Below are 19,642 nucleotides of genomic sequence, written 5' to 3'. Positions count from 1 at the left end.
AGTAGAGAGCAGTTGTTCAGATACAAGAAGCTTCACAGCGCTGCATAATTTTCATAAAAACTGATTTGCATAATTTTCCCCAGGCTTGACACCTTCTCCTCTAGTACTGTATCAGGTCATGTTGTAAGTGCCTGGTGGAAGCACTTTTATCTTCCCAAACATGTGCCCACGTTTATCACGGGCTGCGCTGGCGCCAGTAACGGCGTTCCCAGCCCGAGGTCAGCCAGCAGGAGGGAGCTGATGACAAGATACCCAGGTGGAATAACAGGATCAGGAAGAAGAGCATCTATGCCTCTCCTCTGTGTACTGACACCCAAGCAGAACACTGCCCTCAAACCCCTGGCTCCATCTGGATTATCTGTGTTGCATTATATTTTCCTCTTTTGTCAGTAAAACCTTCCAGGCTTACATCCTTTTCTCAAGCAATCTCAGTAAATCAAAGGAAAGAGGAAGCTTTAGGATAGTTACCCAGTGATACTTACAGATCCACAGTGTTTAAAATACTGATCCAGAGATGTATTTTAATTTTTTGTAAATTTTTTTTATTATGAAAAATGATCTCTCACAAAGAATGCGCTCCCACTATGTAAATTCAAAACTATCCACTCACATTGAGCCTTCTACATATACTACTTCAGGCATCTTTGGAAGTAAAACACATTGAGCTGACCATTGTAAAGCTTTGTTACAGCACTGCCATGCTTTATCCCTTGAAGGCTCAGTACCAAATCCTGTCTTGTCTGTTTTAAGCCTTTTCTTGGAAATAAAGGGCCTGCAGTGTTTTTTTTTTTCTTCTTTGTCCATCATTTTGTATACACTTGGACCACTTTGCAGCATTACTTGGTTGTTTCTTACAATTTTTGTCTCAGGATTGTGTTTTGTGTTGGTGTGTTTTTGAAATAGGAACCCAAGTCCCCTCCAATGTCTCCAATTTGCTCACCTCCTGCTTCTCCATCTACCTACCAGAGAATACCCCTAAGTTATGGATATGGTAAAGCAAGAAGTGGGCTGGAACAGCAGCATGGAGGTAGGATAAAAATGGCAATGCACATTGTATTCAAATACTTTTTTCCTTTTTATTTTTTCCCCTTATCAGAAGTATCCAAATTCTAAATGCTAGTGACAATCAGCCTAATGATTTTAAAATTCAATTAGACTCATGTTTTGAAAAATCATTTGATCAATATATTTTGACTGTTCAATCCTGTCTTCCTATTCACTTTCTATTAAATTAGATTTATGTCTGACTGTTCACAAATGCTAATACCTAATCTCTGACAAAGCTCTGCAATATACCCCAGTGGCAGAGAGCCTGCAAGGATTGTCAGAGTGCATGATGGTTTTGGTTTCATTAGAGGGCAAGAAAAGCCTGCTCCTGATTTCAGTAGATGGATATTAATTTTCAGATTGGAAGTGAACCATCCTTTGCAGGAATGGATACTATCATCTCTGGTTTTGTAACAGAAATAATAATAGGATGAGAGTGTAGAGGCAGTCCAACAGTGTAACTTCAGCAATTCAGACAAAAACTAGACACTGCATAGGTTATTTTTCTGTCCCTCATTTTACTGCCATTAGAGTAAGTAGGAAAACATTCAGACTTTAATAAGAGGCTATTGGGGCAGAAGCCAGTTTAACTATGGCTTTACAGGTTCCTCTTATAGTAAAGCACCTGTGCTCTTGTAATTGCAACATGTGGTGACCAAGTTAATGGCAATAGGAGGCATTGGTGTATACCATCATCTCTCCTGCTTTACATTAGTGTGTTTGCAGTGAGTGAAGATTGAAGCATGCTAGTCCTTCACCTTTTGTCCTTATTTACAAATGAGTGACAAAAGAGCTATTCAACATGTTGAAACTCAGTACAGCTGTGATAAGAATGTGTTTGACGCTACAAAGTGGCCTCCACCTGAAAATTGTACCAGCACTGAGTCACAGGCATTCCCCTGCTGTGTAGGTAAACTGCAGCTTGTTCAGAGGTGGGATTAATTCTGAAAGAAGCACACTAGTGCAGTTGCTCTCTGGTACAATGCATGTTCTGCCCCAGTGAAGAAGAGTGGCAGAGAGCCCGTGCTGTGGAGAGCTGGGCAGGGAGTGTCTGTCAGGACTGGCTGACCGTGTGCCTGTTGGGTGCTCTGCTCTTTTCTGGCACTCTGTCCCAGATCTGTCAGTGCTGTGAGGGAATATTTTGGGTGTTGGTTTGTTTTTTTTTTTTTTCCTTCTGAATTTGGTTGCAAATTTAACTTCTGTGAAATTTCTCATGGACTCAGCAGCTACACAAAGTGACCAGGGATAGCAGCATCCAGTCCAGCTGTCAACATCTTCCAAAATTAATTATTTAACTGTTTGAATTTCTAAGGTAATAAAATCTTAGTGGTGCAGAACAATGACTATTTTTCAGAAAGCAATTTTTCCTATTTTCCAGAAAAGGAATCAGTCCTATTTTAATCCCACTGGGGATACTTCATCCAAATGTGTTTTCAATGGCAGTGAGCAGTTAACATTTTGACCCATGCTGTACCAAATGCCAGGCCTAATGCAAGACCTGCTGGTTCTTCCTGGCCTTTAAGATTAAAACTCTTCCAGTTTTCTTAAGAACACTCCAAAGGGCAGCTGTGTGTAGTGCATGTGGAGGAGGTGCTTGTGCCCCTGCCCTGGGCTGGCTGGGCTGGGCTGGGCTGCACATCTGACCCTGAAACTGGACAGGGTGTCTTCAGGGACAGCCCTTTGCACTGCAGCCATGACTGGGTACATTTTATAGTTCTGAAAGTTTTTCATGCTAGCAAGCATGTAGACATGAGGCTTCATGCTTAAATCTCCCCTCTGAGGGCATCTAAATGTTTCCCACCTTTCACCTTCCTTCCTTTTTTTTTTTTAATTTGAAATTAGCAGTGACTTGTACAGGAATAAAAATAGATAACAATAAGACCCCTTAGGAAAACAAGGGGGTTACTGGCATAATTTTAAGCTCTTCCTGAGATCAAAAGTTTTAAGATCTCTTAGACTCCTTTTTCCTCACAAGTCTTTAAGGTTCTGATTATCTGATGCAGACTTTGTAATGGTAAATTTGAAATAGGCTGGCAGCAGTTCTCAGCTGTGTAAGGGTTTGTAAGTGACTTGCCTTTTTGTTTGCATGTTTGCCCTATTTTTAAAACATTGTTCCTAAATATGTTGTTGTGTCACTGCTTACTATATTTGCTGCAGTGGAGCTTAAGTGACTTATTTTAGCAAAAGAAGAAGAAATTGTTACTTTTCTTCACTAACTTTTCTCCAAATAGCACAAAGTGGTGAGTCGTGTATTTTGATTTCAACAGAAATTCGGGAAGGGAGAGGAAGACTATATTGAGAAGTAATGGTTTGCTATTTGATAGCATTGTCAAAGCGTATTTTTTATAGACCAAATGAATTATTTCTTCTTACTTAAAATAGTTCTGGTGCTAAATGTGGCTATAAGTATATAAAATGTATAAATGTATGGGCAGGCTGTATAAATGTATATTTAAACACGATGAACAGTGATTTCTGTTGTCTAGCAGTACATAAGTGACAATGTCTCAGTAATGTCTGAAGAATGGTGCAATGGGAAAAACAAGTATGTGGCTGGAATTTTGTTGCATAAGACAAAATGGACTTTGATACTGTGATAGTGGGTTCACTTGGTAGGTGCTTGACCAAATGGACTTTGATGCTCAGATACAAAGTTCACATTTATACATTCTTGATCTTGTGGTATTTAATTATTTCCTTTAGCTTAGCAGCATTCTTTTATTATCCTGACATATATATATTTAATTTTAAATGTCTGTTGTAGCTCCTTATGAAGTCAGACACTCTACTCACCAGCAAGATGGACCATCTTCAGGGAATTATGGAGCCAAATCTGCACTCACTTGTTCAACTCCTAACCGGGTAATGAATTGCATATTTTCTTCAGTAATACTAGTAACAAAACAATAGAGAAATTTTAAAAAAAGGCAGAAAATTCTCACTTTGAAAGTGAAAAGTGTTCCCTGTGGTGTTCTTAGACTAGAGACTGAAGTGTGCTTTTTTTGGTATATGAGGAAAAAAAGCTGATGGGATGGTGAAATTACAATTAACAAAGAAATTAATTAAATTGCTATAGCTAAGTCAAAGTAAAAAATTTTCATTGAAAGTACATGAGATTTCACAGAGATTCCTTCTTGATTTAGATTGCTATCTATAACACATGCACAGTATTTATGGCCAACATTCTGCATATTTTGGTTTTTCACCCCAGTTGGTTAAATTGCACCTTAAACAGAACATATTAATTTCTGGGCATTTGTTTGTTTTTATGAAAATGGGTCTTATATTTTCCTGCTGGTTGTAAAAGCAGATCTTTCCTGTGCTCCAGTATGCCTGCTGTGCATTTATTATGCAAACAATTAGTTTGCCCTAAGGAAGGGCAAAGCTCTCTGAAGCGAGAGGTTTTCCTAAAAAAGAAAGACTCAGAGACTCTACCTTTTCCTGAGTGCTTAGCACCTCACACCCACAATAAAATGTCACCTGAGCCTCCAAAAGAGATCTACAGGTAGTGTCACATAATTTGTGCTAACTTGAAATGAAATTGGGTGCATTTGTGTAGCACTTTGAAATGAAAATTAATTTACAGCTTTATGATGTTGCCTGTTTCAGGGATCTTTTGATGTATTTCAGAACTGGTGTTTTGCATTTGATTCTTGGGAAATAGACAGGTATGTCAGAGAAAGGGTTTCACAGCTGATTGTTGTTCATTCTTGCCCTCCCTTTTTAAAGCTGTTATTATGCAGGCTTAAATATTGAATACTCATTTATTCCATTTTAACAAAGACACCAGCTGTACTGGCAGCCCTCTTGTAGATACCTCCATCCAACCTGCAAAAGGTACAGGCCTTCCTTAAAAAAGTTAATCAGAGAGCAAAGACAGAGCAAAGAAATAATTGGGTTGAATACTTTTCTCCTCCAGAATATTCCTTTACCCAAAAGCAGATTTTTGCTTAAACCTTGGGAAGTGGTAGAAGTTTGAGGGGGTCTCTAGGGGCTTGTGTGTCTCCCTGACTTAGCATAATGAGTGCTGAGTTACTGGGGTGAGCAGAGGGCCCAGAAGTGGAATATTTCCATTGTTACAGCACCATTCCTTGATTAAATATGTAGCTTCATAACGAACATAAATTTTCATGCACAAAGCTGCATAAATGCAGCTTTAGGGCCTTTACTGGTTCCATCCAGTTGAGGTGTTCAGTGTGCAGTTCAGGGCTGTAATGCATTGCAGACAAAAAGGACCCCCAAAATGAATCTAGAGGTAATAAAGTATGACTTGGACTTTTAGTGGTCAGCAGTAGCCAGATTTCCTTTGACCACTGGTCATGTAAAACTTCCTTTAATTGCAGGGGTAAAGATACCTAATAATAGCCTCAATTTTCCCAGGTAAGTAGTGGGAAGGTCATCAGTGTGGCCATTTCTGCTTCTTGTCTTCTGAAAATTTGTCTGTTCTACATAGAAGAGTGAGAGTCTGGTTTCTTGAGGTTCCCAGTGGTCTTGTGGTGCCCTCCTTGTGGCTGGTGCCAGTGTCCCTCCCTTCAGTCTCTTTCAGTGGAGCGGGAGCAGCAGGACAGCAGCAGCCAGTACTCAGATGACCCTTGGAGGATAACGGAGGAGCAGCGAGATTACTACATTAACCAGTTCAGGTCCCTGCAACCTGACCTCAACGCCTTCATTTCAGGTAATTTTTACCAAACACTGTGCACACTGAAGAGGGGGGACCAGGCTGGGAGGTGAAAAGTGTTAAGTAAATAAGTTCTTTTTTTGTCTCTTGCAGCGCATTTGTAAGAGTTGGTTATGTCTTCTTTTTAAAGGCAGACTATTCAAATCAATGTTGTGGCCCTTACATTTTCTCCTAAATAAATATCCTGATTTTAGGAAAATAATTACATCTAAGGGAGAAGTGTTGTCAATTTGGTAAAAATTAAAATGAGCTGTCTGCATTTGATGTACTTGTGAATCACACCTGCAGTGTATATTGAGTTGAAAAATCCCTGAGGGTTGTGCTGGCTTATCCAGCAGAACTGTGGCAGTGTCCATGTGATGACAGTGAAGCATGCAGTTAACTGCCCTGGGCAGTCAAGCCTGAGGGTTTATGGTTCTGGAGGACTGAGATTTTGACCTCTAGGTAATTAGGAAACAGTCCTGGAGAGCACACACGTGACAGAGGTATTGTTAAGGGCATACTGAGTTGGCTCTGCTCATACTCAGATTTCCATCCTGAATAGAAGGTCCAGGCTGCTTGTGAAAGGAGACTTTGCCACATACAGACAGTTGGTCTGGCAAGGAATATGTCACAGGTTTTAAACTGAGGCAGTTGTAATGAGCCCTGCTGTGTCACTGGGGTTCAGGAGGCCTTGATCCAGCTAAAAGTTTAAAGAAATGACCTGCTGCTAACTGAAATTATTGCTTCAGCAGTTCTTCACCTTAGTTAGGTCTCCTTCATGCAATTTGCTTCAAAGAACAAATGATTGTTCAGTGTTGGTTCTTTCCCCAGTGGTTGCCCAAGGGGAAGAGGATTTTTGTCCCTGAAGTCTGTGCTTTGTTTTCTTATGATTTGTAGCCTGTACCCAGGAAGGGCTTCCAGGGTACCCCTGACAGCCTGTGTATATGAGATGGTGAAGAAGTGTGTTGGTTAACTAGAAGTATGAGAAGGGTGCTAGAAGCTATGGCAGGGTGAGTGAGGATGCCTGCAGCAGGACAGGAGCTGTGTGATAGCTGAATCTTCAGCAGTTTCTTTTTCTTTCTTTTTCTTTTCTTTTTTTTTCTTCCCCTCTGTAAAATTTTCACTGCAGGGAAAAGTCATGGTTGAAGCAGAACACTGGGAGAGCAGTGCAGATGTCAAAGCACTGTACTGCTGTGCACATGACTTCTGGGTGAACCAGGGCCGTTTGTGTCTGTTATTAAGTCATTGGTGACATACTTGTTATGCAGGTTAGAGTTACTAGTACTAAAGTAGGTTTCCCTTTATTTATTTTGCCCATATGGAGGGAATGGAGAAATAAGGTCAACAGCCCTGTCTGGCTTTCTCTGTCATTTACTCAGTGGGAGACAAATGGTCCAGCATCTATAGGAGCATCTGATTAATCTGAGCATCTCTCAGATATAAATTAAGTGTCTGCTTCTGGCATGGCAGACCTGGTAAAAGGGAAGAATTTGGAGAATTAATTCCCAGTGGTTGATGAGACATGCTTTCCCAACAGGTTCTGTAGCAAAGAATTTCTTCACAAAATCAAAGCTGCCCATCCCGGAACTTTCTCACATCTGGTGAGTACTGTAATACACTTTTTAAAAAGATGCTTAATTCAAGAGTTCTTGTTAAATTTTAAAAGTGTCTTCAATTATAATTATTGCTCTTATCTCCAGAATCACTTTGAGGCCCAAGCAGCAGGGTGGTCATTGGTCTTCCTGACACACTTGTTTTCTGGAGAGATGTTCACCTACTCAGCAGGACTGGGAAGGTTTGAACCCCAATTAGCTGAGAGCTGTTCTTAAGTGTATTGTAAGCAGCATCAAAGAACTGGCATTTTTCATGAAATGACACAGAGGAGAAGCACCTCTGGAATGTTTTAGATGTGTTGTTGGTTTTATGTTTCTGTCTCTGTTCTGTCAGAGGAGGCCTAATTAAACAACTACATAATTCATTAGTGCTTTTCTAATGAACCAGTGCTCTTACTTTTAATGAGCTTATTGTGAAACAATTGTGGATGGAACTGTATGTGATAAAATTTGACAAGGATTCTATTATATTTTCATCAACAACATGGTGCTTTGTAATTTGTTGTCATCATTGCTTGTTGGATAGGAGGAACAAACAGTTTTAAACATGGATCAGACATGCTGATAGTGATTTTGTTTTTATATATGCTTTTATGAAGAGAGATGAGAAGAAAAGCTTGCAAGAGCCTAAACATCTGTCAGGGTCAAAGGATATGTCTGGAATCTTTTCAAAGCGGATTGTCAGTTGTGAAAATAAAAAAAAAAACCCAACTGAAGAAACATAGTGCTGGGGGAAGCGAATATTGGAATTTAAATTTAAGATTACTTAAAAAGAATGGATTAACCTAATATGTTAGCAAATCAGATTTTATTTCTGTTGCTGACACAAGTTGTTCTCTGTGCGGAATTTCAAGAAAAGTATGCCTTTCTAGTAGATGCTTGTAATTTTGTGGCAATGTGATTTATCAGGTTGTGTTGCTGTGTTAAACACATGGGATGTTTCAGTCCTTGTCACTGTAACATCAATAGTCTGAGAAAGACTTCCAAAGAGTAAGGAATTATATGTTTATTTTAGACCATGTGCCCAAGATAAAATATTACTCAATATTTGCAAAGAGTTAATTTATAAAATTGAATTCTTGAATTTCTGAAGTTTAATTTTAGTGTTTGTGAAGTGTGCTAGATTAAGAGAGAACCACTTAGTGAGAAGTTAACAACAATATTTAAACTTGTCAAGAGCATTAAATTTTCCCCCTTTTTAAAGGTTAGTCAGTGGTGCTAAGTAAGCATTGCTAAAGTCCATATTTAACTTTTTCTGCTTGAACTGTTTTAAGATCCTGCATGGATTAGCCAAAATGCTTCCTAATATTGGAAGGTTAATTCCACCCTTGGAACAATGTGCAATTAATTGCTGCTCAGATCGCCAGCTACATCCTGGGCTGCATCAAAAGAGGTGTGACCAGCAGGGCCAGGGAAGGATTCTCCACCTCTGCTCTGGCAAGGACCCCATCTGAAGTGCTGCATCCAGCTCTGGGCTCCCCAGCATGAGAAAAACACGGAGCTGTTAGAGCAAGTCCAGAGAAGGTCCACTAAGCTGATCACAGAGCTGGAGCACCTCTCCTATGAAAACAGGCTGAGAGACTTGGGGCTGTTCAGCCTGAAGAAACGGGTCTGGAAGATCTTCTAGCAGCTTTCCAGTACCTAGTAGGGTCCACAGGAGAGCTGGAGAGGGACTTTTCACAAGGGCCTGTAGTGATAGGACAAGGGGAAAGGGCTGTAAGCTAAAGGAGGGCAGGTTTAGATTAGATATTAGGAAGGACTTTACTGTAAGGGCCATGAGGCCTTAGAACAGATTGCCTAGAGAGGTTGTGGACTTCCCATCCCTGCAAGTGTTCCTGGCCAGGCTGGATGGGGCTTTGTGTAGCCTGGTCTAGAGGAAGGTTCCCTGCCCATGGCAGGGGAGTTGGAATTAGATCTGGAATGATCTAATGGAATTAGTTGGAATGATCTTTGAGGTCTCTCCTAACCCAAACCCCCCTATGATTCTATAAGTATAGATTATGTATTTCACATTCTAATATACACATACCATCATATCCAATGGCATGATGTATTAAAGAAATGTACTTTACTGAAAAAGAAAAAAGTGGCAAGTCAGTTTTAGAAAATCAGCTTGCTTCATCTTCCCCAAGACAAATGTGCAAGTCAGGATCAAGTGACCATGGCAGAGATACTTGTCTTGTGTTAAAATATCCCTTCTCAGAGCTGCATTTTTGTCTCCCACGTGATGGCACACGTTTCCCTGAGGTAACACCTTGGAAAACGTGTGCCTGTTTTACCCACAGGGAGCTGAGTGATGTGGATTGTGATGGGGCACTGACACTCCCGGAGTTTTGTGCCGCTTTCCACCTTGTGGTTGCAAGGAAGAATGGCTACCAGCTGCCTGAGACACTGCCAGAGACACTGCTGCCCGAGTACCTTCAAGCAGGTAAAGCTCCTGGGGCAAGCCATGTCCCTGCAGCCATCTCAGAAATCCAGTGTGTGTGAAAGACAGGTTCACTTTCCATCCTGGAACGGCCTTCTGTGCTCTGTAATGATTCTCCAGCTGCCTTTAAGGCGTGTGTTTTTAGTTGTGCTTATGAGGTGATTGCTGAAGAAGTCATATATCAAAGCATAGAGATAGGGATGTAAAAAGTGGAACAGTTACCTGCCTCTTAATGTCTCCTCCTTTGCTCCGTTGTGCTTCAGGTGTCAGGACAGATGAGGAGGCAGTTGAATGCCTTTAAAGCAAAGGGAATCAGCAGCAGCTTTAAACTGAAAGAGGACAGGTTTATATTAGATTTTAGGAAGAGATTGTTTACTGTGAGGGCAGTGAGTTACTGGTACAGGTTGCCCAGAGTAGCTGTGGATGCTCCACCCCTGAAAGTGTTCAAGGCCAGGTTGGATAAGGCCTAGAGCAACCTGGTCTGGTGGAAGGTGTCCCTGTCCATGGTAAGAGAGGTTGGAACTAGGTAATCTTTAAAATCTCTCCCAATTCAAACCATTCTATGAATCTATGATATAGCTTTTAATTATTTTGATGATTTTTCTTTAAAGTATCTATATCTTGAAGATTTTTTAAAAATTATACTGGACTGCATTAGAACTTAATATGCTAGTGTATTTTTTTAGATGGAGATACTGGTTGTTTCAAAGGTTGAATTTTTTGTAATTTATTCTATGTAATCCACAGGTTCTTCTGTGGGTAGTTTGCATTAATGACAGGATTACAACAATTTGTGTAGCACAAAGATTAATTAATCCAAAATACAACATACTTCAGTAACAATGTGCAGTGAAAGACCTGCCCTTTCATTTGTTCTCTTCAGTTATGTCTCTTTTAATTATAAATGAATGTTGAAATATATACTGTTACATCTAAAAATGTGCATGACTCTTGAGGGCAAGGAGGATTAATCACAGATGATAATTACAGTGCTAAGGGATAATATTTAAGACCTAATAAAATCTCCATTAAATTTCATGACACTGAATATATTAAAAGGCAGGAAAAGAACAAATGAAGCTGCAGTTAGGAAAATTAAATGTTGACCCTGTATCAGATTTGTGAAATAATTTCTGGTGGAGTCATGTTCCCTGTAATCCACTATATTCATATCCAAAGCAATAAGCTCCTGGAAAACATGCACTTCCAAGTCTTCATCATTTTAGTCTCTCTGATTATGTTCCCTGTCATAATTACAACTACCCTTTTCCCTCCAGGAAAACCACTTTGTTCACCACTACTTTCATGCCTGGTCTCATGATAAATTGGCTTGTAAACTCATCCATGCAGGTTCTTTCTGTTGTGTCTTCACATTGAACCTTTTTGGAAATAACTATCTCTAGTAGCAAGGAATCATTATGTCAATGGGAGAAATAGCATGGTAAGCTGCAGTTGTTCCCTGGGAGTCCTCTTTTTCCCTATTTGCTCCTTTCAGCACTTAGTTCTACTGTTTTCTTAGATGATTATTGTTTCATGCTATTGCATGAGTCCAAGCATTTCAAGCAAATCTACATGGAAGAGGTGAAAGGACTAATTATTTCTTGTGCGTCCTTTAAATACCCCAGCTAATGAACTAATTCTGGTTAATCTGAGGCTCTGAAAATATCTCGTGCTCATTCTGCTATCTGGTCAGGATTCATAAATCTGTCTTTTGAAAGGCTTGCATTAATGAAAAGCAGAACATCTCAACACACTGAAACTGTGAATCACAGAAAAGCTTAGAGCCCTGGTTGTATTACTTCTGAAATAAAAGCATTGAAAAGAATGTAAGTTCCTCATACAGTTACCTAAAATGTCAAAAGCAATTTTCAAGAGAAATCTTGCATATTCATGTTTTCATAATTTGATTTCTGTAAAATTTAGACTTTTTTTTTTCAAATTTTTTGGCTTCTTAGGACTCCGAAGAAGGATACGGTTTTTTCGTTATGTTGCTGTATTAGTTTCAGAGTGAGGCATAACTTGGTTCAATTGAAGTATTTGCATCTGATAAGAGTGCTGTTAAAGCTTCAAATAAAAGACTTGGAGCAAAAAAGCATTTAAGAATGCATTAATCTTGCTAGTTTTATGGCTTGTACCATAAACTGCAAGTACAACTGGTCCAAATGCTCTCCTGGCACAGCTCCATTGACAATTTGACCCCCCACCTTTTTTTGGAAACTTTTTATTAAAACTAATTTGCAAAATCTCAAAAGCTATTTGCCCTGTGTGTAACCCACTGTACTGCAAATTAAGACAGGTTTCCAAGAGATTAATTTATTGAGATCAAATAAATGCTAGCCAAAAACTAGAAATGTAGTTGTTCTGCCTTTTAATATATTGATCTTTAAAAAAAGATGTTTTCCAGCTCATAAGACAGATTTATCTCAGAGGAGCTAATCCCAGAGTGATACCAGCAGAAGGACCTGAGCTTGTGGGATAGAAATTAGCTTGTTGTGAATATTCCTTTGAGAAGTTAGATGTGATTTTTTTCCTTTTTTTTTTTCCCTGCTCTCAATGTTGTTTAGTTGAAGGTGGTATATACTACAGCATCCACAGTGTTTAGTGCTTTGCTTTCTGCTGGCCTTCAATTTTAGAGTATACTGTAGATTCTACTGTACTTTTCAGTACTCAAAAAGTCAAAATTTCAGCTGAAGGTAATGTAAGTACCTTTAACATTGCTAAGAGAATAAGAGATAAACTATAAGATAGTTGATACTAGATTGGGAGAAGAAAACATTTCTTCCAAATTTCACCATTATTTCTACAATAGAAATTATACAAACTATCCCTTTCAGGACACTGACTTACTTAAGATGCAAGATAGAAAGATTTTCTTTATGGTGTTTGTCATCCATATCTTATGGATTAGGTCTGAGATGTAGAAATGAAGAGCAAAATTATGCTAGATCAGGTTTCTAAGAAGTATGTATTAACCAAAGACTTGGTGTGTCTCTGTGTTTGGCTTTGGGTTGGTTTTTTTTGCTTGGTTTGGGTTTTTTTTACTTTTTTCTTTTCTTTCTCTTTTCCCTGCAGCTTGTTTGAAGCCCGTGCGTGAGTGTGCACTGTTTGATTCTTATTCTGAGCCCTTGCCAAGCAGTCAGCAGACTCGGGACTTCAGTCGGGCAGAGGTGAGAGGGTGTAAGCTGGGTCCTTACCTTGCAGACTGTGAGTCTCTGAGAGGACTTTAGGAATCTCTAAACCTCTTACTAAGCCATCTCAAACCCCCAGCTCAGCCATTTTTTCTGTGCATGGAAAGGGCTGACAGGCTTTTCAAGAGATATTTCCACATAGCAGAGTTCACAGTAGTCACTAAGGAACTTGTGAGATGCTGGAGTCTTCAGAGAAATAGGCTCTGCCTGCTGGTGTCCTGCAGGGTGGCTGCAGGAGGAGCAGTGGGATACATGGGCCGTGGTCAGGTAAAGTATCTGCTCAGTCTGAATTGGTTGAAAATATGAGGCTTCAGCACAGACCTAGAATCATAAAATCATGTCGTTTGGAAAAGACTTCCAAGATCTTCAATTCCAACTGTTAGCCCAGCACTGCCTTCTTACAGATGGTTGTACAGAGCAATAAAGTCATCCCTGAGCATCCTTTTCTCCAGAATAAACAACCCCAGCTCCCTCAGGCACTCCTGTGCTCTGGGCCCTCCACCAGCTCCATTGCCCTCCTTTGAACAAATGCCAGTGTCCTTTCTCGTAGTGTGGGGCCCACAGCTGCACACAGTAGGTTTGTTTGGATGGAATCTCCAGAGCTAGATCTAGATCTAGATCTACAGAGCTCCCTTCCAAACCCAGCCATTGTATGATGCCGTGAAGTCTGCTGCAAGCAAAACTGAATTGAGGAGAAGAGTTTAACACTGAGGTTAAAATCCTAAACTTTTAAAGACCCTCTAGAGCTGAACTAATCATGGCTACTGAGTTGTGCCTGAATATTGCAACTCTCAATGCATGTGCTGTGGGATTTAAAGGTTTAGTGTTAAGGTAGTAAATCAAGTGGCAGACTGACTGCAAGAACCAGCCCTTCTGACACTCTTCCAAGTTTATAAATAATGGTGTGTCATGGCAGCTCAGCAAGGCTGTTCTCCAGCTATTTCCTCCCAATGCCTTGCTCTGGGGAGTCCCTGGGTCAGAACCCAGCTGCTCCCTCATCAAATCCCTCTTGGTACTGGTACCACCAAACAATCTCCTAAGCTTTTCTGGAGTACAGTGTTCACTTAGTGCAGTGCTGCAGCCAGCAGGTTGAGCACCCAGTGTATCTTCTGGACCTGTTAAAATACATGTTGTATCCCTGGGAGGTGTTGCTCATCTACAGCAGCTTGCCCAAAGCACAGCAGCCACACTGGGTTTCAAAAGCAGCACTGCAGATCTGGTAGTGCAGGGTGCTCGTATGTTGGCAGCATGGGCAGGTCCTTTACCAGAATCACCTAATCCCTTGCTTATGACCTTATTTTGGGTGGCTTGCAACCTAAAATATAAAAGAAGATACAGATAAAATATAGAATTAAATTATAGTTGAAATGTAAACAAATATATGATTATTTATCTTTCATATACATAATTTAAAAGCTTCATTTTACATTGTCCAAGATTAATGAACTTTAAAATCTCCTCAAAAGTGATTTGAGAATCATTTTGACTTGATTTTTTTCTTTGTTCAACTTATGTTTTTACATTCAGAATTAATACACTGAATGAATATCATTTGGAAGGTCAGTAATTCATCTTCCATTCATCTCCCTCAGTGGGAAGTGCAGCAATTCACTGTTGCAATTTCTTTTGTATCTTGGCTACTGGAGGAATTATACTTTAGATACTTGATCACTACATTAAAAATATTATATTATCAGTGCAATCTGTTATGCATTACCTCCATGTCTTTTTAAATTTCCACTTATCATCCATTCAGGCTATTTAATTTCATTTCAGATGCCTGTTTTTACTGTGACTGCTGAATTACAATACTGCAATAAAATAGAAGCAGTTCCTGAATGCATTCATAAAGAAAATAATGGCAGGAGACACATCACCTGCATGCTAGGCTTTATTAAACTTGAAAAACACACCAAGGCTGCTGATATTATGATTGGTAGTGCCGTGGGTGACTGATTTCTGTTTACCAAGGAAGTTTTGTCTTCACAGTTTGTTTTTTTTTTTTCCTCAAATTTTTTGTCTCCCACTCACCTTTGGTTCTTTTCTGCAAGTTTTCTCACTGCCAAAATCCTAAAGTTAAAACATGCATAAAATGACTGGCTGGGGTTCCTCTGGGATCCCTCAGAAATGTCATGCTCACAGTTCATTGAAATCTCTGAAAGTCATTCCATCAATTAAAGTTAGGTCTGTGGTCTCATGTTCTTCATTTGAGTGTCAGGGCTAGCTATGGGTATGAAATGTTTTGTTCATACATTTTCAGAGTCCTCAAACCATATTTTTGCTGTGCTGCTTTCTCAGAATTACTAGGGTATTCCATTCCTCAGAAACTTTATAAAACAAATCTCACTGACTTTTACTGTGGAGTTTTCCTTTCTGAATCAAGTTGAGATTTTTGTGGTCTTTTAAAAATGCCTATGAAATCTAGGTTTCTCAATTCATTTGTTTAGGCCAAATTTATTTCAGGATATTTTCAGGTCAAAACCTCTTCCATACTCCCTGGGCAAAAACCAGCATCACTTAATATTTAGAGAAGTTTAGGGTTTCTGATGTTTACTTGAATATTTGGTTGCAGAGAGTATTTTGTTCTTACAGATAATAGAGGTAGAATTTGTTCCAGCAGAAGCTCCAAGAACAATAAATGCTTATAAGTTGCTGCTGAAATAACAGAAAATCAAGAAATAAGACTGGGGAGAAATTCCCTGTTTTCCTATCAAAGGCTTGAATAACAGAAAATCAAGAAATAAGACTGGGGAGAAATTCCCTGTTTTCCTATCAAAGGCTTGAATGGGCCTCCAACAGACTTGCTAATGATATTTGCTTTTCCCATCTCTATGACTGCAAGTCGAAAGAAAAGAGTAGTTCAAGGATCAGCCACATCAGCCAGGAGCCTTTAAAGCATAACCATCAGGCTCTGCAATACAGCTGGAGTTCTGGTTAGAGAGACTTTTTTCATGGAGACTGGAGAAGCTTTCATCTATCCTTACACAGGTGTTAATATGGCTCTGTTGGGAGAAGTCTCTCCTTACATACCTTCAGTTGTGAAGTCCTTACCTCCTTCAGTTGTTCACTGCTGAAGTGCTCCTTAAACTAATTTCTGGTGTGGAACTGCTGTACCTTGAAAAGTAGAGTTATACTGTCTTTCTGTAGGTTTTCTATTCTTCTGTATCTAACAAAAATTGTGGTGCAAGAGCAAGTGTCACCATTATTTGTGTTGATCTGTATTCTTAAATATTTGACTGTGGAACAAATCTTCTGTCTTTAGAAATCATCAACTGAAGAGGTACCTGATAACTCTACCCTATTACAGGATGGAAAGAAAGATGACAAACAAGGTATTCAAATAAATAACTTTTTTCCATTAGGGATTAAATTATGTGTGTTTTTAGTAAGCCCCTATGTTTGCTGGGTGTGTTTACTTTCTAAACTGGCTGTGTGTTGCTAAAGATTTAAAGAGAAAGCTCACCACAGCTGAGATGAGACAAATAAATGGAGGGGTTTGCTTCAAAATTAGTTCTATCATATGTGAGTGATATGAAATACACCTTCTGAAATATGTCTAGCCCTAAGGTAATTAATGTTGTGCTTCTTACTTAAACAAAATTTTAATTGTTGTCAGGAATTTTTTAAGAGTAAAGATTGCATTGTGCCAAATTTTCAATTTCCTTTTTTGCAAGAAACACCAACACTTCAAAATCAGTTTTTACTCCTATTTGAAAAAAATAATCCCTGTATTTTCTTGCAAAACAAAAGTTTTAGTCAAAATGGACTGAAAAAATTCATCAATTCATTCATTTCAATAGACATCCATCAGCAGCAAGTCATGTGAAATTGAAGCGATCTTTCTCTTTTTTACTGCAGTAGCTTTTCTGGCTTCCAGAATTGGATCATCACACAGCCATTCATTCCCTTTTATATTCCCTTTTCCCAATTCTTACTTGCTGTCCCTCTGTTGTAGAAACAAAACAGTTGTGGGTATTCTGTTGCCTGATTCTCAGAGCTGCAGATTATGTATGAATTAAAATAAAAAAATATCTTGGCCTCCCAGATGTCCACACATTAAGGTTGCATCAGAGCTGTGAGACCAGGTAGTCCACATTCCTGATTCACCTTCCACACTCAGGTGAATCACAGAATTTCTAGGTTGGAAGAGACCTTTAAGATCATCGAGTCCAACCCATGTTCCAACACCTCAACTAGATCATGGCACCAAGTGCCACATCCAGTCTTTTGTTAAACACATCGAGGGATGGTGACTCCACCACCTCCCTGGGTAGATGATTCCAGTATTTGACCACTCTCTCTGTAAAAAACTTCCTCCTTAATTCTAGCCTGTATCTCCCTTGGCGCAGCTTGAGACTGTGTCCTCTTGTTCTGTCTGTTGTTGCCTGGAGAAAGAGACCGACCCCCAGCTCACCACAGCTACCCTTCAGGAAGCTGAAGAGAGTGATAAGGTCACCTCTGAGTCTCCTTTTCTCCAGGCTGAACAACCCCAGCTCCCTCAGTCGTTCTTCATACAGCTTGTGTTCCAAGCCCCTCACCAGCCTCGTTGCTCTCCTTGGACACGCTCAAGCATCTCAACGTCCCTCCTAAACTGAGGGGCCCAGAACTGGACACAGCACTCAAGGTGTGGCCTCACCAGTGCCGAGTACAGGGGAAGAATGACCTCCCTGCTCCTGCTGGCCACACTGTTCATGATACAGGCCAGGATGCCATTGGCCTCCTTGGCCACCTGGGCACACTGCTGCTCATGTTCAGCTGGCTGTCACCAGCACACCCAGGTCCCTTTCCTCCTGAGCACTGTCCAGCCACACCGTCCCCAGCCTATAACGCTGCAGGGGGTTATTGTGGCCAAAGTGCAGGACTCAGCACTTGGACTTATTGAACTTCATCCCATTTGATTCTGCCCATCCATCCAACCGTTCCAAGTCCCTCTGCAAAGCCCTCCATTCCTCTAACAGATCGACACACGCTCCTAGCTTAGTGTCATCTGCAAATTTGCTAATGAAAGACTCTAAACCCTCATCCATGTCATCAATAAAAATATTGAACAGAACTGGCCCCAGCACAGAGCCCTGAGGGACACCACTGGTGACTGGCTGCCAGCTGGATGCAGCACCATTCACCACCACTCTCTGGGCCCAGCCATACAGCCAGGTGAGACAGAGTTTGACAGATTCCCAGTCCCCTTTTCAAAGAAAGTTTGTCAAGGGTTGACGTGTGTTTGTAAAACATTTTGACATGTCAGCATATTCCAAGAAATCAGTGTTTTGTTGACAAGGTTTGTTTTGTTGTAAAATGTATAATGAACCAGAGAAGGACTTGAACCTTGAAGGTTAGTGCTGTGAATTATCTAGGGAAGATTTACTTCTTACTAAGGGAATATTTTTTCCCTGTTCAGATGACAAAGTTGTGCTGTGATTTTTGTAGCTGACATGTTAAGTCACATGGGAACCTGTTTTGAGACATGCAGTCCTCCTTCAGGGCTGCAGATATGCTGTATTTATGACACAGATTGCTACCTTTTCAGCCAAAGAACAAATACTTTTGTTCTACCTTTTATTACTATTCTGACAAACGTGAACAAATCACTCTCCTAACTGAGGGGATCCCCCCAGAAGTCAAGAACCTGCAGTTCAGAGCAGTAGAAGCAAATTTTCCTGCATTTTCAAAAGTATCCAAATAAATTAACTTCTCTTTGCTTATAATGTAGTTAAATTTGGAAGATAATGTAAACTGAACTGGGTTCCAAGGCCTAAAACTTTTCCCACATTTTTTGGTAGATAAAGGCAGATCATAGAGCAGGTCAGGTTGGAAGGGACATCTGGTTCAACCTCCTTGCTAAAGCAGGCTCGTCCTAGAGCAGGAGAGATTTCATTCCAAGTGGTCATTTAACACTGAGTGTCACAGTTCATCAAAACACACTATGGTGCATTAAAAACTCCATTAGAAAGGATATGAAGGGGAATGAGCACTCAACTCCACAAATTCTCAGAATTTGAGATTATTTGGGAACTTGAGCATAGGTCTTTCTTTCTGGTCTTGACTTTTGTTCTCTTGGAAATTGTTACTTGTTTGAGTACTTCAGTTTTCTGAGGGTATTTGGCTACTTTTCAGGTATGTTTGGCATTATAAGATGTCTAATACCACTTTAGGTGTTCCTTTCTCAGACCTGATACTTCTAAGTTTTACTCACACATACTTAAATTAATTATCTTTTCTTTTTTTTTTTTTCCTTAAGCTGTTAAAGTAAGCACTACTCTCAAAACTATACCAAAGGAATTTCAGCACTTGACTGTGAAAGCAGGTAAGGAAAAAATTGCCATGTGTTACTTGCATGAGAATTTTGATCAAGTATTTCTATATCACAGTAAGCCTAAATTAGTGTAACTTGATTAATTTTTGAAAGAAGTTTTTGCTCTTGTACTACTTTCCTACTGATATTAGCTTTTACCTCATAATGACTACTATTTGTAATATAAATATTAATTACCTTCTCAGGTTGTCAAAAGGTTTTCTTGCTTTCTTTCCCTAATTGTTAGTGTATTGGTTCTTCCTGTGTGGAAAATGTTTTAAGCTGTTTTAAAGATTCTGAAGTTCTTCTGTGCTACCAACAAGATGCAAGAGTGTGAATATTGTACCTCTTGATAAAAATTCATCTAAAGTATAGAATAACTATGTAATGTTTCGGTAACTATTCTGAAATTGCCTG

The 19,642-nt window shown here is 39.7% G+C and overlaps 1 protein-coding gene across 3 annotated transcripts in view; it reads left to right on the top strand.

Annotated features, from left to right (window-relative positions):
- REPS2 (RALBP1 associated Eps domain containing 2) overlaps window positions 1-19,642 on the top strand; it is a 96,282-nt gene that overhangs the window by 36,853 nt on the left and 39,787 nt on the right. For all 3 annotated transcript variants that reach the window (XM_036385133.1, XM_036385129.1, XM_054513996.1), the window contains exons 4-11: window positions 904-1,027; window positions 3,812-3,909; window positions 5,584-5,722; window positions 7,245-7,308; window positions 9,606-9,748; window positions 12,818-12,912; window positions 16,196-16,265; window positions 19,172-19,237. In XM_036385133.1, coding sequence (XP_036241026.1) covers window positions 904-1,027; window positions 3,812-3,909; window positions 5,584-5,722; window positions 7,245-7,308; window positions 9,606-9,748; window positions 12,818-12,912; window positions 16,196-16,265; window positions 19,172-19,237 — 799 coding nt within the window. The remainder of the gene's footprint in view (window positions 1-903; window positions 1,028-3,811; window positions 3,910-5,583; window positions 5,723-7,244; window positions 7,309-9,605; window positions 9,749-12,817; window positions 12,913-16,195; window positions 16,266-19,171; window positions 19,238-19,642) is intronic.

This window comes from Molothrus ater, chromosome 2 (assembly GCF_012460135.2).
Source record: "Molothrus ater isolate BHLD 08-10-18 breed brown headed cowbird chromosome 2, BPBGC_Mater_1.1, whole genome shotgun sequence".
Lineage (NCBI taxonomy): Eukaryota > Metazoa > Chordata > Aves > Passeriformes > Icteridae > Molothrus > Molothrus ater.
This window is presented reverse-complemented; position numbering and strand designations above follow the sequence as displayed.